The sequence below is a fragment of the Lycium barbarum genome, chromosome 9 (genome assembly GCF_019175385.1).
Source record: "Lycium barbarum isolate Lr01 chromosome 9, ASM1917538v2, whole genome shotgun sequence".
NCBI classification, from domain to species: domain Eukaryota; kingdom Viridiplantae; phylum Streptophyta; class Magnoliopsida; order Solanales; family Solanaceae; genus Lycium; species Lycium barbarum.
This window is the reverse complement of record NC_083345.1, coordinates 54,873,688-54,891,148: the sequence shown is the minus strand read 5'-3', so window position 1 is coordinate 54,891,148 and position 17,461 is coordinate 54,873,688. Positions and strand designations below refer to the sequence as shown.

Genomic DNA, 17,461 nt, shown 5'->3' with positions numbered 1-17,461 from the left:
AGATCGAATTTCCATGTGGTAGAATATGTTACGGCCACCCATTCAGAAGGGGAGACCGACAAACCAATGCCAGCAGTCTATAGAATGATTGCCTCCACCATGCTGAGAAATGGTTTTGAAATGGGAAAAGGCTTGGGAAAAGACCTTGAAGGGATAATCGAGCCTATTCCAATCCCAAAAGAAAATTACCACTTTGGTCTAGGGTACGCTCCTTGCGAAGACAAGCTCACGAAGGTTATTAGGAGAGAACCCAGAAAGGGAATTTGCCTCAACCAATTCTGGGTTTATACCAGTCATTTCCTAGAAAGATAGCGATGCCGAATGGAAAAGAAATTGATGGGGGTCTCGAGTCGCTCTTTCCAGAAGAGAGATGTTACGCGATCATTGACGAAAGCCAGGAGACACTCACCATATGCAGTCTGAGGCCCGGAGAGCACTTGAGCAATTGGACATCCACTCCTCTCTTGGCTCCTCAATAGAGAGATGGGTTTTTCTTTAAATCTTTTGCTAAAAAAGCGGCGACATCGATCGAGGCCCGAATGATCGCTTTTTCTAAATTACTTCATGATGTTTAAAAATGGAAATGGTCCGACGTTGTTCCGAACCAGGACCACAGTTTGTAACCAATTACTCTTGAATTAATAAAAAGTCTCGATCTACATAAAACTGCTACCCTTATCAGATAATAATAACGAAAGTTTTCTAACTAACCACGCATAACGAACAACAATAAACCCAATTTTACTTTGCCTCACCTTTTCAGTAGTAACCGTAATAAAACAATCAAAAATGTCACGACGTGTCGTGAAACGAGCGAGGAAAATATTCAGCAGGAGTATGAGGAGTATGACAAATGGACAATGATGCCAGAGGGACTGTTAGAAGAATTGGAAGAATTAGCAGATAAGAAAAATCCAAGTATGGACGAAACCAAGGTAATCAACCTTGGTAACGAAGAGGATATCAAAGAGACACGAATCAGTGCTCACTTGGGAGCACTACAGAAAGAAGAGCTCATAGCTCTGTTAGAGAAATATGTGGATGTCTTCGCCTGGTTATATGCAGATATGCCTGGGTTAAACACTGAAATTGTAGCTCATATATTGCCTATCAAGGAGGGCTTTGCTTCGGTCAAGTAAAAGACCCGGACATTCAAACCATACATGAGTATCAGGATAAAGGACAAGGTAGAAAAACAAATCAAGTCTGGAATAGTGGAGGTAACATCCTACCCTACCTGGGTGGCCAACATAGTGCCAGTACCCAAGAAGGACGGAAAGATCCAAATCTGCGTGGACTATCGAGACCACTACGAGCAAGTCCAAAGGATAACTTTCCCCTTCCAAACATCCACATTCTAATAGAAAACTGCGCCAAGCACGAGTTCCAGTCGTTTGTGGATTGTTTCACCGGGTACCATTAGATACTCATGAGCGAAGCAGACGCTGAGAAGACAGCCTTCATCACCCCTTGGGAAGTCTACCATTATAGGGTAATGCCGTTCGGCCTCAAGAACGCCGGCGCTACATACATGAGAGCTATGACTACCCTGTTCCACAATATGATGCATCGAGAGATTGAAGTCTATGTAGACGATGTCATCATAAAGTCAAAAGAAATGTCAGCGCATACCAAGCATTTGCGCAAGTTTTTTGACAGACTTCGCAAGTTCAATCTAAAGCTAAACCAGGCAAAAAGTGTGTTTGGTGTACCAGCGAGTAAGTTACCAAGATTCATAGTTAGTCGTAGGGGCATCGAATTGGACCCTATCAAGATCAAGGAAATCCAGGAGCTACCACCTCCCAAGACCAAGAAAGAAGTCATGAGCTTCTTGGGGAGGTTGAACTATATTGGGAGGTTCATAGCCCAGTTAACTGTGATTGTGGGACCAATTCTTAAATTTCTCAAGAAAGAGGCTCCCACAAATAGGATGGAAGAATGCCAAGAGGCATTTGACAAAATCAAGAAGTACCTCTCCAATCCTCCCGTCTTAGTACCATCCAGGCCAAGGAGTCCTCTATTACTGTACTTGTCAGTATCAGAAAATGCTTTCGGGTGCATGCTCGCCCCGCATGATGAAGAGGGAAAAAAGGAACATGTCATCTACTATTTGAGCAAGAAGTTCACATCCTACGAGGCACGATACACACTTATAGAGAAGACCTGTTCTGCCTTGATCTGGATTGCCCAGAAGTTGAGGCACTACCTGTCGGTGTTCACCACTCACCTCATATCAAGAATGGATCCAGTAAGGTATATCTTTCGACAGCCAATGCCCATAGAAAAAATGGGTAAATGGTAGATGCTACTAAGCGAATTCGACATCGTATACGTAGAACAAAAGGCAATCAAAGGACAAGCCTTAGCTGAATTGCAGGCAGAAAGTCTCGTCGATGACAAACTTAAACAATTATAGACTTTCTTCCCAGATGAGGAAGTAATGGCTATGGAAGAAGACGTGGCAGAACCATACTCAGGTTGGAGGCTGTTCTTCGATGGAGCGCTAAATTATAAAGGATCAGGCATCGCGACAGTGTTAATATCAGAAACAGGACAACACTATCCCTTGGCTGCAAAGCTCAACTTCAGATGTACCAATAACATGGCAGAATACGAAGAGTGTATCCTCGGCCTCAGGATGACATTGGACATGAACATACAAGAGTTGTTGGTAATTAGGGACTCTGATTTGCTCATAAATCAAGTGAAAGGAAATTAGGCAACTAAAAATGATAAAATACTCCTATATGTGAGTCTGGTACAGAGACTGTGCGGGAGGTACAAAAACATCGATTTCAGGCATACTCCGAGGGCTCAAAATGAGTTTGCAGACGCATTGGCTACGATAGCCTCTAAGATCCAGCACCCCGAGAGTACTCACATTGATCCATTAGAGATCACATTGAGGGAAGAACAGACTCACAGTGCCCACGACGAGGCCAAGACGGATGGCCAACCATGGTATGCCGACATTAAGGAATACATGGAGAAAGGAGAGTACCCCTCAAAGAGTTCAGCGAATCAGAAGAAGACCATCAGGCTAATGGGTTCTTCTTGAACAAAGAAATTTTGTACAAAAGGACACCTGACCTTGCGTTACTCAGGTTTCTGGACACCGAAGAGGCTACGAAACTACTGAAAGAGGTGCACGCAGGGGCATGCGGACCTCACATGAATGGATTCATCCTCGCCAAAAAATTCTTGAGGACATGATACTATTGGATGACCATGGAGCATAACTCCTGTAAATTCATGCAAAAGTGCCATCAGTGTCAGATACACGGAGATCTGGTCAAGGTTCCACCCACAGAATTACATGCGATGAGCTTGCCTTGGCTATTCGTGGCATGGGGAATGGACGTTATAGGACCCATCGATCCTCCAGCCTCCAATGGACATCGCTTCATGTTAGTCGCCATCGACTACTTCACTATATGGGTGGAGGCAACTTCTCCCAAGTCGGTGACTAAGAAAGTCGTGGCTGACTTTGTCAAGAACAATATGATATGTCGCTTCGGCGTACCTGAATCTATCATCATAGATAATGGTGCCAATCTGAACATCCATTTGAAGAAGAACATCTGTGACCAATTCAAGATAACCCACAGAAACTCTACCGCCTACTGGCCACAGATGAATGGACCTGTAGAGGCTGTCAATAAGAACATCAAGAGGATCTTGAGAAAGACGATCGACAATTATAATAATTAGCACAAGAAGTTATCTTATGCTTTGTTGGGGTACAGGACAACAACCTGAACTTTCACCGGGGCAACCCCGTTCCTCCTTTTCTGCGATACAGAAGCGGTCATACTCGCAGAAGTGGAGATCCCTTCACTCAGGATCATCCAAGAGGCAGAGCTGAATGTTGCAGAATGGGTCAAAAATATCTATGAGCAACTGTCCATGTTAGATGAAAAAATAATGGTGGCGATATGCCACGGACAGCTGTACTGACAAAGAATGTCTCGAGCTTTCAACAAGCGGGTCAGAGCCCGACTCTTCCAAATTGGGCAACTCGTGCTCAAACTCGTCTTCCCCCACCAAGAAGAATACAAAGGAAAATTCGCGTCAAACTGGCAAGGACCGTACATGGTCAGGAAAGTACTTTCAGGGGGAGCCGTAGTCCTAGCCGAGATGGACAGACAAGAGTGATCCAAGGCAATTTACGAAGACGCGCTCAAGAGATATTATGTTTAGGATTCCATTTGCTTGTAATGACATTATAATTTCCTTGTAATCGTACATTTTGCTTGTAATCGTACTTTTGTAATAGAATAGGAAAAACTAAATCATCTATGTAATGAACTACACAATTACTTGACTTCCCCACTGTAGAATACATAGGCAGTCCATACGGACCCGGTCGAATTATTAGAAACAAAAACTCAATACTTTATTTTAAACTACGTTCAACCAGACTTCCTGCTACGACAGGATACATATGTTACACCCCTCGTTTTCGTAGTAGTAGAACCTATGGTTTCCTAGTCGGGTATGCCCTTGGAATAGAGATTCGAGACCGAGTTTGGAGGTGCCTTATCCCATGAACAAGAGTACCAGTATGTGTTCCGGGTCATTCTCAAAGTTAGAAGTTGAACGAATCGAATCGACGCGATCCGAACTGAATCAGAGAAATCTGCAGACACCAGTCATCGTCGACGGGTCGTCGACATGTTCGACAGACCGTCGACGTGCGGTGTCGATGGGATTCCGCAGCCATACATTTGCAGGCGCAGGTCGACGGGCAAGTTGACGGACCGTCGACATATCGACGGGCCGTCGACCTGCTCGTCGAGCCGGACCGTTGTAGCCTTTTTGTCCTCCAAGTATAAATATGTGGGTCACGACTTCATTTCATATTTTCCCCTTTCCAAAAATCAGAAAGCCCCGATATATTCTCTCCCAATATTTTCCATCACACTAGTGAAAACTTGACGAGTCCCGGACCCCGCAAACCCGAGATGGTGAAGGAGAAAGGTTGCTTCTAGGGTTTCTTCAAGTGTGGACTTCAAAGAGTTGAGGTTGAAGTGATTCTTGGGATTATTTACCCCTCAAGGTATGAAAATGATTTCTACCTTTGTATTTAAGTTGAGTATCAAGAGTTTTAGTGATCCTACGTAAAGAGGGGATAGTTGTGAAAGTGGTAAGTTGATGAAGACAAATAGTAACTTAGGGTTATTGTAAGAGATGATTGGGAATGGATTTGAATATATTTTGATATATAAGTGTTGTTATTGTTGTTATAGTTGTTATTAAAGTGAATGAGAAGTTGAAGGGTTGTTAAGCTTATGAGAGAAATGTTGTCCATGATTCGTTAACCTCTCTATACATCTAAAGGAGGTTAGCAAGTGAAGTGCATAGTCTAATGAAGGTCTATGTTATCTTAATTGTAGATTTACAAGTCGAGAAGTAGGAGTTGGCTGATTTGATATACGTCAAGGTATGTTAAGGTGATCCTTTTCTTCTTTTGGCATGATCCTATGACACGATCCAATAAGCGAGTAAGCGAGTCCATATTACTCTACTCTTAGAAGTATTAGGAGTATTTCAGTCTATGATGTTCATGTACCCTTCCCCCTCTATGATTATCCTTTCTGTTCATGGGTCTAGTTTTATGTAAACAGCTATTCATGCATTACATTCATTTATATATATGTATGTTGACCCGTGACCAGAAGGCGTTATATACGTAAGCCTTATATGTATATGGAGTATGGAAAGGAGATGGCGTTATATACGCATTACCACCTGATCAGCTGGTGCACTATTATGATGATATGAGAATTAGGCTGCAAGTATCGCAGCAATCTATATGACGATGGCCGCAGAGACGACGATATGATATGAGAAAAGGGACAGGCGTTATACATGCACATATATCAGGCGTTATATACACACTCATATATAGATGTACTACCTTCATTGATAGGCATGAGCATGCATTTTATGTGCCCACAGAGGCATTGTCAGTTATACAAGTTTATGCAGATACTAGTTCATACAAGTACATGCATTCAGTTATTTCAGCTTATGAGTTCAGATCTTATCCATGATTCTCATGTGCACACATATATATATATATATATATATATATATATATATATATATATATATATATATATATATATATATATATATATATATATATATATGTCGTTGCTCTTATGCTTTACATGCTCAGTACATTATCCGTATTGACTCCCCGTTGCTCGGGGGGCTGCGTTCCTGCCCGCAGGTACCGGGAGACAGACAGGTGGTCCAGCTCAGCAGGACCTCTAGATCTAGCAGTGTTTAGTACGCTCCATTCGATTCGGAGCTACAGTCAGTTTTGGTATGCCCCTTTTGAGATATGTATGCACATGGGTATGACGGGGCCCTGTCCCGTTCTCTCTACAGCTTTTATTCCAGTAGAGGTCTGTAGAAAGTTGTATGTATTAGCCAGACGATGTAGCCTTGTTGGCGCCCATTCTTTTGTGTACAGTATATGCAGCAGCCTGGCTGGCTTGCATTATTCTTCCGCATGATTGTATATATATATATATATATATATATATATATATATATATATATATATATATATATGTGTGTGTGTGTGTGTGTGTGTGTGTGTGTGTGTGTGTGTGTATGGAGATTTTTACAGAGTTCTGATGTTTTCTTTTTATGAGATTAGTTGTGCCATTCATGGGCCTTGATGTTCAGTATATTTCAGATACGAGTATACAGGTGTTTGGTCGCTAGAGGTCAGACTCCCGTCACGGCTCATCAGTTGGGTTGTGACAGAAGTGGTATCAGAGCAGTTCCGCCCTAGGGTTGTCTACAGACCGTGTCTAGTAGAGTCTTGTTTATGGGAGTGTTGTGCACCACACATATAAACAGGAAGCTACGGGACATTTAGGATGATTCCATTCTTTTTCTCCTAAATTGTGCGATAGCGCCATGTGTTAGGCGTTCGTTTTCTGATGAATTGTTATGATTTTAGAGATGCCTCCCAAGAAAGCTACAGCTACCCAAAAGGGCAAGAAAGCCACAGGTGAGGCCACTAGCCGTACTCGACAGGCCACTAGAGCCCAGGATGCGATTCAGAGTGAGGGGCCATCTGAGACATCGCATACACCGCCTTCAGCGCCTGCCCCAGTTCCTCAGCCGGATGCACCGGGCCTGGATGTGCAGGATGCCATACGGTTGTTGATCAGATTAGTAGCCGCCTAGGCTCAGCGACAAGGTGTTGGTGTTGAGCAGGCAGACGGGACTGGTGGTTCGAGGGTTAAGACCTTCCTTGGGTTAGGTCCTCCAGAGTTTTCCGTGGTACAACAGAATATGGACCCTCAGGATTTCATTGATTGTATTAAGAAGACTTTGAGGGTTATGCATGCAGACGAGGTCAAGTCAGTAGAGTTGGCTTCGTATAGGCTGCGTGATATTGCAGTACAGTGGTATCAGACTTGGGAGTTATCTAGGGGAGAGAATGCCCCTCCAGCTATGTGGCGAGAGTTCGCAGATGCTTTTATCTGCCATTATTTGCCTCCTGAGGTCAGGCAGGCCTGAGCAGATAGATTCATATGTATTGAGTAGGGTAGTATAAGTGTCCAAGAGTATTGCGTGTATTTTGATTCTATGGCCAGATATGCTCTAGCCATGGTGGCTGAGATGGAGGATAGAGTTCATCATTTTGTGGTTGGTTTGGAGCCACATTTGATTGATGCTTGTACGACTGCCGCATTACAGCCAGTCATGGATATCTCCTATATACAGGCATATGCACAGAATTTGGAGGATCACAAGCGCCAGAGGAGGACAGATCGTGAAAGTGACTGGGGCCATGGTATGAGGTCCATATCTTTTGATAGTGGGGGTGAGTTTAGAGGAGGACAGAGACAGTAGCATCTCCGATATCGTTTCCATTCAGCAGGGAGTGTATCTCCGCTATTTCCAAGTCTGAGATTTGACCGGTCTCCTTATTCCGGAGCAGGCCAGAGTTCTAGAGCATCAGGCTCTCAGTACAGACCAGAGTCAGGACAGATGAGACCCCCTTTGTCGCGATGTGCCCAGTGTGGCAAGTTACACGCCGGTCAGTGTCGACCGGGATTAGATGGTTGCTATGCTTGTGGCCAGCTAGGCCACAGGGTGAGGGAGTGCCCGATGAGGATTGGTACAAGTATGGTTCAGCCTACAGGGTCTGTGGCTGGCTCTTCTTCCGTAGTGCGCCCTTCAGGGAAAGTTTTTCAGACGCCAGCAGGGCGAGGTAGAGGGAGGAGTGGAGCATCCAGCTCGATCATTCCTCAGCACCACGTATATGTATTGGCTAGTAGACAGGACCGCGAGACGTCTCCTGATGTTGTTACAGGTATATTATCGGTTTCCTCCCATGATGTTTATGCACTGATTGATCCAGGTTCCACTTTATCATATGTTACACCATTTGTTACTGGCAAGTTTGGGGTAGATCCTGAGTTGATCAAACCTTTCGAGGTGTCCACGCCAGTCAGTGATCCGGTTATAACTAGGCGAGTATACAGGGACAGTGTTGTTATAGTTTGTGACCGCCATATCGTGGTAGATTTAATTGAGCTAGATATGATTGATTTTGATGTTATTATGGGCATGGAATGGTTGGCTTCTTGTTATGCTAATGTCTATTGTAGAGCAAAGATGGTTCGATTTCAGTTTCCAGGCGAGCCAGTCCTAGAGTGGAAGGGCAATGCTACTTCGCCTAGAGGCAGTTTTATTTCCTACCTTAAGGCAGAGAAGAAGATCAGAAAAGGGTATATTTTTCATCTAGTTCGGGTCCATGATGTGCAAGCAGAGCCGCCGACTCTTTAGTCCATCCCGGTGGTTAATGAGTTCCCAGAAGTGTTTCCAGATGAGCTTCTAGGCATCCCCCCAGAGAGGGAGATTTATTTTGCCATTGACCTATTGCCAGGCACTCAGCCAATATCTATTCCTCCCTATAGGATGGCACCTGCGGAGTTGAAGGAATTGAAGGAGCAGTTGAAAGATTTTCTTGAGAAGGGCTTTATCAAGCCTAGTACATCACCGTGGGGAGCACCGGTCTTATTTGTGAGAAAGAAGGATGGCTTTTTGCGAATGTGTATTGACTATAGGCAATTGAATAAAGTGAATGTAAAGAATAAGTATCCGCTTCCGAGGATTGATGATTTATTTGATCAGTTGCAAGGCGCCAAGTATTTCTCGAAGATAGACTTGAGGTCAGGATACCACCAGGTTAGGGTGAAGGAAGAAGACATTCCGAAGACAACATTCCGGACTAGATATGGCCACTATGAGTTTGTGTTATGTCTTTCGGGCTAACTAATGCTCCAGCCGTATTCATGGATTTGATGAACCGTGTATTCAGACCCTTTCTAGATTTGTTCGTGATTGTGTTTGTAGATGAAATTCTGGTTTATTCACCGTCAGAGGCTGATCATGCAGAACATCTGCGGACAGTGCTTGGAATTCTTCGAGGTAAAGAGTGGTATGCCATGTTTTCGAAGTGTGAGTTTTGGTTGAATTCTGTGGCTTTTCTGGGTCACATTATTTCAGAGGAAGGCGTGAGAGTGGATTCCCAGAAGATTGAGGTTGTGAAGAATTGGCCAAGGCCCACGGGACCAACGAAGATACGTAGTTTCTTGGGCTTGGCAGGTTATTATAGAAGGTTTGTAGAAGGATTTTCCCCTCTTTCAGCCCCATTGAACAAATTGACTCAGAAATTAACTAAGTTCCAATGGACAGATGCTTGTGATCAGAGTTTTCAGACGTTGAAGGATAAGCTAACTTTAGCACCAGTTTTGACTTTTCCAGAAGGAGCAGATGGCCATGTGGTATATGGCGATGCTTCAGGTGTTGGATTGGGCTGTGTATTGATGAAGCACGGTAAGGTTGTCGCTTATGCTTCTAGACAGTTGAAGAAGCACGAGAAGAATTATCTAACCCACGATCCTGAGTTAGCGGCAGTGATTCATGCCTTGAAGATATAGAGGCACTACTTATACGGTGTCCGTGTAGATATCTATACTGATCATAAGAGTATCCAGTACATCTTTACGCTGAAGGATTTCAACTTGCGTCATAGGCGATGGTTGGAGAGGTTAAAAAATTATGATGTGGATATTCTGTATCATCCCGGGAAGGCTAATGTAGTAGCCGAAGCTCTCAGTCGTAAATCTATGGGTAGTTTACCGCACGTGTTGCCAGAGGGAAGAGAAATGGTCCGTGAGGTTCATCGATTAGCTAGCCTCGGAGTTCGATTAATAGATTCAGGCGATACAGGGGTTACTGTTCAAGACACAGCGGTATCATCCTTGGTAGTTGAGATAAAGGAGCGTCATTATGAGGATCCTGTTCTAGTTCATTACCGGGATACAGCACCTCAAAAAGAAAAGACACCCTTTGTGATCACAGGTGATGGGGTACTCAGATATCGAGGTAGATTGTGTGTCCCTAGTGTTGCGAGACTCTGTCGGCAGATTATGGGAGAGGCACATTACTCCCGCTATTCTATTCACCCAGGCTCAACAAATATGTACCATGACCTCAAGAAAGTTTATTAGTGGGGTGGTATGAAAGGAGATGTAGCAGAATTTGTCACTTAGTTTTTGAATTGTCAGCAGGTCAAAATAGAACACCAGAAGCCTGGACGTCTATTGCAGGCTATGGAGATTCCGAATGGAAGTGGGAGGTAATTAAAATGGACTTTATTACAGAGTTGCCCCATACTCAGCGGATGTGTGATTCGATATGGGTCATAGTTGATAGACTCACAAAGTCAGCTCACTTTCTGCCTGTCAGGACTACTTATGCAGCCGAAGATTATGCGAGGCTTTATCTTAAGGAGATTGTACGACTCCATGGTATTCCTTCATCCATTATTTCAGATAGGGGAGCACAGTTCACAGCTAGATTTTGGAAGTCTTTTCAGCAGGGAATAGGGACTCAGGTGAGTCTTAGCACCACATTTCACCCGCAGGCAGATGGGCAAGCAGAGTGTGCTATACAGACCCTTGAGGATATTCTTAGAGCTTTTGTACTTGACTTCCAAAGCCGTTGGGATGATCATTTTCCTCTTATCGAGTTCGCATATAACAACAGTTACCACTCCATTATTCAAATGGCTCCTTATGAGGCCTTATATGGGCGGAGGTGTAGATCGCCCATAGGATGGCTTGATGTTGGGGAGAATCAGTAGCTAGGCCCAGACTTAGTTCAACAAGTAGTTGATAAGGTGAAGGTGATTAGAGAGAGATTGCTAACAGCTCAGAGCCGACAGAAATCTTATGTGGATAATCGACGACGTAAGCTAGAGTTCAAAATGGGCGACTAGGTGTTCCTGAAAGTTTCTCCTATGAAGGGAGTGATGAGGTTTGGTAAGAAGGGTAAGTTGAGTCGTCGATATATTGGGCCATATAAGATCATTCGTATAGTGGGTACAGTGGCATATGAACTAGAATTGCCTTATGAGTTAGAAGCGGTACATCAGTGTTTCATGTGTCAATGCTTCGTAAGTGTATCGGAGATCCTTCAAGAGTTGTACCAGTGAATGATATCCAGGCGACCGAGAAGTTATCGTACGAGGAGGTTCCAGTGGCTATACTGGACAGGCAGGTCCGTCGGTTGCGAACCAAGGATGTAGCCTCCGTTAAAGTCTTGTGGAGAATGAGAATGTTAAAGAAGTGATTTGGTAAGTGGATGAAGCGATGAACATTAAGTACCCGCACTTGTTCCTAGCAGCACAGGAGGTGCAGTCGGAGACATCACTTTCCCCAGGTATTGTTTTTGTTTTAGTTATCGTGATTTGGTCGTGTGAGGCCATGGTATTGTGGGTTGCAGTGTGTCGCCCTGTGAGACATTTTTTTAGGTTGTTGTGTAAAGGACAGATTGATATAACTACAGGGGAACTCTGCTGAAATATTTTAAAACCTAGGATTGTTCGAACATTCGAGGATGAATGTTCCTAAAGGAGGGAGAATGTTACACCCCTCGTTTTCGTAGTAATAGAACCTATGGTTTCCTAGTCGGGTATTCCCTTGGAATAGAGATTCGAGCCCGAGTTTGGAGGTGACTTATCTCATGAAAAAAACTACCAGTATGTGTTCCAGGTAATTCTCAAAGTTAGAAGTTGAATGAATCGAATCGACGCGATCCGAACTGAATCAGAGAAATCTGCAGACACCAGTCATCGTCGACAGGTCGTCGACATGTTCAATGGACCGTCGACGTACGGCGTCGATGGGATTCCACATCCATACATTTGTAGGCACAGATCGACGGGCAAGTTGACGGACCGTCGACATATCGACGGGCCGTCAACCCGCTCGTCGAACCGGACCGTTGTAGCCTTTTTGGCCTCCAAGTATAAATATGTGGGTCACGACTTCATTTCATATTTTCCCCCTTCCAAAAATCAGAAAACCCTGATATATTCTCTCCCAATATATTCCATCATACTAGTGAAAACTTGACGAGACCCGGACCCCGTAAACCCGAGATGGTGAAGGAGAAAGGTTGCTTCTAGGGTTTCTTCAAGTGTGGAGTTTAGAGAGTTAGGGTTGAAGTGATTCTTGGGATTCTTGACCCCTCAAGGTATATAAATTATTTCTACATTTGTATTTAAGTTGAGTATCAAGAGTTTTAGTGATCCTAAGTAAAGAGGGGGTAGCTGTGAAAGTGGTAAGTTGATGAAGCACAAATAGTAACTTAGGGTTATTGTAAGAGATGATTAGGAATGGATTTGAATATATTTTGATATATAAGTGTTGTTATTGTTGTTATAGTTGTTATTAAAGTGAATGAGAAGTTGAAGGGTTGTTAAGCTTATGAGAGAAATGTTGTCCATGATTCGTTAAGCTCTCTATAGATCTAAAGGAGGTTAGCAAGTGAAGTGCATAGTCTAATGAAGGTCTATGTTATCTTAATTGTAGATCTAAAGGAGGCGATCCTTTTATTCTTTTGGCATGATCCTATGACACGATCCAATAAGCGAGTTAGCGAGTCCATATTACTCTACTCTTAGAAGTATTAGGAGTATTTCAGTCTTTGATGTTCATGTACCCCTCCCCCTCTATTATTATCCCTTCTGTTCATGGGTCCAGTTTTATATATATAATTATTCATGTATTACATTCATTTATATATATGTATGTTGACCCGTGACCAGAAGGTGTTATATACGCAAGCATTATATGTATATAGGGTATGGAAAGGACCAGGTGTTATATACGCTTTACCACCTGATCCGCTGGTGCACTATTATGATGATATGAGAATCAGGCTGCAAGTATCGCAGCAATGTATATGGCGATGGCCGCAGAGAGGCCGATATGATATGAGAAAAGAGACGGGCGTTATATACGCGCATATATAAGGCGTTGTATACGCACCCATAGGCAGATGTACGACCTTTATTGATACGCATAAGCATGCATATTATGTGCCCACAGAGGCTTTGTCAGTTATACAGGTTGATGCAGATTCAGGCAGATACTAGTTCATACAAGTACATGCATTCAGTTATTTCAGCTTATGAGTTTAGATCTTATCCATGATTCTCATGTGCACATATATATGTGACGTTGCTCTTACGCTTTACATTCTCAGTACATTATTTCTACTGACTCCCCGCTGCTCGGGGGGTTGCGTTCATGCCTGCAGGTACAGGGAGACAGATAGGTGGTCCATCTCAGTAGGACCTCTAAATCTAGCAGTGTTCAGTACGCTCCATTCGATCCGGAGCTTCAGTCAGCTTTGGTATGTCCCTTTTGAGATATGTATGCACATGGGTATGACGGGGCCCTGTCCCGTCCTCTCTACAACTTTTATTCCAGTAGAGGTCTATAGACAGTTGTATGTATTAGCCAGACGATGTAGCCTTGTCGGCGTCCATTCTTTTGTGTACAGTATATGTGGTAGCCTGGCTAGCTTGCACTGTTCTTCCGCATGATTGTATATATATATATGTGTGTGTATGCAGATTGTACAGAGTTCTGGTGTTTTCTTTTTATGAGATTAGTTGTGTCATTCATGGGCCTTGATGTTCAATATATTTCAGATACGAGTATATGGGTGTTTGGTCGCTAGAGGTCAGACTCCCGTCACGGCTCATCGGTTGGGTCGTGACAACATAGGCGCTTTCGAGCTCGGTCACCACAAAAGAAAACCCAAGAAACCCTTAGGAAACCTTAAAGACACTAAAGCAGGAGAGATCAACAAGATCAAGCTATAAGGGGCGGCACGAGAGTCAGCCAGCATCAACCCTACACTGGGGCAGAATTTTTTAGGGAGCGTAAAAAACTCCGACCAGAAACAGTCAACAAAGAAGATGACAAAATAAAGCCATACACTGGGGAAAATTTTTTGAGAGAACCTCAAATATTCCTGCATATCAACACAATGCAAGGGTCACTCAAAGCAAGACCTGAAACTGGGCCAGAATTTTTGAGAAGGATTTCAAATATTCTACTAGTTCAGAGCTCAACAATCGCATCTCTTGAAAGAATCAGAAGACCTTGTTCGAAGAAAGCATATGTAATGACACAAAAATGAAATAAATATTTCTTTTAAGGAAAAACAACGCACATTTTTATAAATTTTGCTCTAGTTCTTCAACACTAGCATAGGTACATCCCAAAAACATCTCTCGAAATACCGAGGCCCCGAGGGCTCAAAGGAGCGTTAGGAGGAGATACTGGACAAGAGGACAACGACGCTAATCGGTTTTTTAGGAAACTCACAATTTTTCTCTGGATGCAGGTTTTAAACTGGACACCGGATATGCCGCCAAAGGCGAAAAGAAAACTCAGCCAGATGTTAAAGGACCAGGAGGTCACAACAAAGAATGAGTGATAAAGATGCATCTGGCCACGAGGGTCACAAAACAAACGAGCGTAAAGACATACTCGACCAAAAGGGTCATGCAAAGAATGAATGAGCATAAAGACAAATCTGACCAAAAGGGTCACACAAAGAGCGAATGACAAAGATATATCAGGCCAAGAGGGTCACAATGAATGATGACAAAGATACGTACGGCCAAAAGGGTCATGACAAAGACAAAAGGGCCATGACAAAGACAAAAGGGCATATCCGACCACAAGGGTCAACAACTAATACAATGGACGAAAGAAATATTATCCAGCCACAAGGGCCATATTTTTCATCTGCATGTTTAAGAGGTCCATTCATTTATTTAATTTTTCGAGAGAGCCATTCATACAATGTCGAGAGGGCCATTCATACAAACTTCCGAGAGGGCCATTCATACAAACTGCCGAGAGGGCCATTCATACAAACTGTCGAGAGGGCTATTCATACAAACTGCCGAAAGGGCTATTCATACAAATAGCCGAGAGGGTAATTCATTCAAACAAGCCAAAAAGGCCATTCATACAAACAGCCAAGAGGGCTATTCATTCAAACAAGCCAAAAAGGCCATTCATTCAAACAGCAATAAGGGCCATTCATACAAGCAGCCAAAAGGGTCATTTATTCAAACACCACGAAGAATATCTGCAATGCTGTCAAATCTAGGAAATAGGCACACAGCCTCCAGAAAGGAGCTGGCTTGCCAAACCAGATCCAGACAAATTGCGGAGCAAACGTGGAACTTTTTCTAACGTAGTCGGTCAAGATAGGGTGCCCATGAGAGTCAAGCTCTCTGGTCAGGATTTGGAAGCCATCTAATCTCAAACTCAGCCACAATTTTTTCTGTTTTATTTTTCTTTACTAAAAATGGAGACCAGTCGGATACACATCGAGAAATCTGAAGGCGTTCCCACATAAGGGACATGCTCTTCTCCAGCGAGTCGAACTACATGTGACCTTATTCCTGGAGACTAGAGATATGTATGCGAGCTCAAGGCTAGAGAGTCGGTCACATTCCAACAGCTGTCAAGAGAAACCCCAAATCACTACGCCAGAAATCTCAGGACCTTCCTGCCGAATCACTTAAAAGTCCTTAGTTGAGTCGAACTACAAGCAGCCTGAATTCTTGTATAGCCCGGTATATGTAGGAATCCTAGAAGTCAGGGTCTGGCCACATATGTCAAAATTACATCATAATGAGAGGTAGAATGTGTCGGGTCAGTCAAATATTAAGGTTAGTCAAAATTCGTTGCGTGAGGATGGTTTCGCCATCCCCGAACACCGAAGGGGCAGTTGTTGACACCTAATTTTCAATCTCTCATAATTTATTTTAATTATTCAGAGTCCTTGGATGATAAAAAAAAAGTAAATCATAAATTTTTAGAGGTCAGAATGATTTTTATAAAAATTGTTTAGGTCAGTATTTTACTCCTTTAAATTGATAAAATAATTTCTATGATATTAGAAATAATTTAGGAATTAATTAGTACATTTTATAACAATTATGAATCATTTGCTAGATTTAACCAAAGAGAAGAATAATTTTAAATAATTATTTATTTGATTGCTTAAATTGTCAAAAATCAAAATAGCAAATATTTATTCCCTTTAATCCAGGGAATTTGATTAATTAAAAAGATTGACCATTTTGTCACTCAATCCTTAATAATGTCACGACCCAACCCGCCATGACTGGCACCCATACTAACTCCTAGTGGGCGAGCCAACACATAAGTCATCCATTCATTCAAGTCCATTTTTATATTAACAAATTTAATCAGTTATTACTCATTCAAGCATAAGAAAATCAAAATAAGTCACGCCATCAAATAATGAAGTAAATGCGGAAGTCCTAACTATTACAAATTCCTAAAATTCAAAAGTCACCGTACAAAGACTCTAATCAAAAACATGTCTAAGGAATGAAATCTGTCTAAACAATAACCATAATGTCTGGAGTAAAAATAGACATCATAAAGAAGATCTTCGGGCGGCCTGGCAGGGATAGAAGCTCACCCTAAAACCTTTCATCAATGGCCTCATGCTAGATATGAGGACGGGTAGGAGTCTCTCGATCACAATCTGCACTCAAAGAATGCAGCTATCACGACCCAGCCCCGTGGGCCATGACTAGTGACCGAGCTGGACACTCATATACATACCTGTTAGATATAGTCAAATTGAAACTATGAACAATATGGAAACTTGCAACAAAACTCCAAAGGTTCATAACGTCATCATATATATGTCCAGATAAACTGTCTCCTAAGGAGTCACAACTAATCAAATCATAAAATGATACGCAAGCCGACAAGGCTGCCACTACATATCAATATCATATGTAAGCCGACAAGGCTGCCACTACATATTAATATCATAGCACATCGGATAGGCACAGCTGAACAAAACTTATTCACAACCCACACATATGTTTACAGACCTCTAAGAGTATCGATAGCGAAATATGACCGGATAGGGTCCCGCCGTACCCCTGGATAAACATATACATACATCATAAGATATGTACCAAAAGTCTAGGCTCCGGAACAACGGAGCTCTCCAAGACAGCTGAGTGGAAGTCCTATGCTGAAGGGTCACCAAA

General features: G+C 42.8%; 1 protein-coding gene across 1 annotated transcript; it reads left to right on the top strand.

Annotated features, from left to right (window-relative positions):
- Positions 1 to 3,228: 3,228 nt before the first annotated feature.
- On the top strand, positions 3,229 to 3,711 carry LOC132611933 (uncharacterized). Its single transcript, XM_060326288.1, has one exon. It carries the CDS (start codon positions 3,229 to 3,231, stop codon positions 3,709 to 3,711), a length of 483 nt encoding a protein of 160 aa, XP_060182271.1.
- The last annotated feature ends 13,750 nt before the right edge of the window (positions 3,712 to 17,461 follow it).

What these genes read in the sequence shown, in the direction of transcription:
- LOC132611933 (XM_060326288.1), top strand. Translation starts at nt 3,229, where the DNA reads ATGGAGCATAACTCCTGTAAATTCATGCAAAAGTGCCATCAGTGTCAG.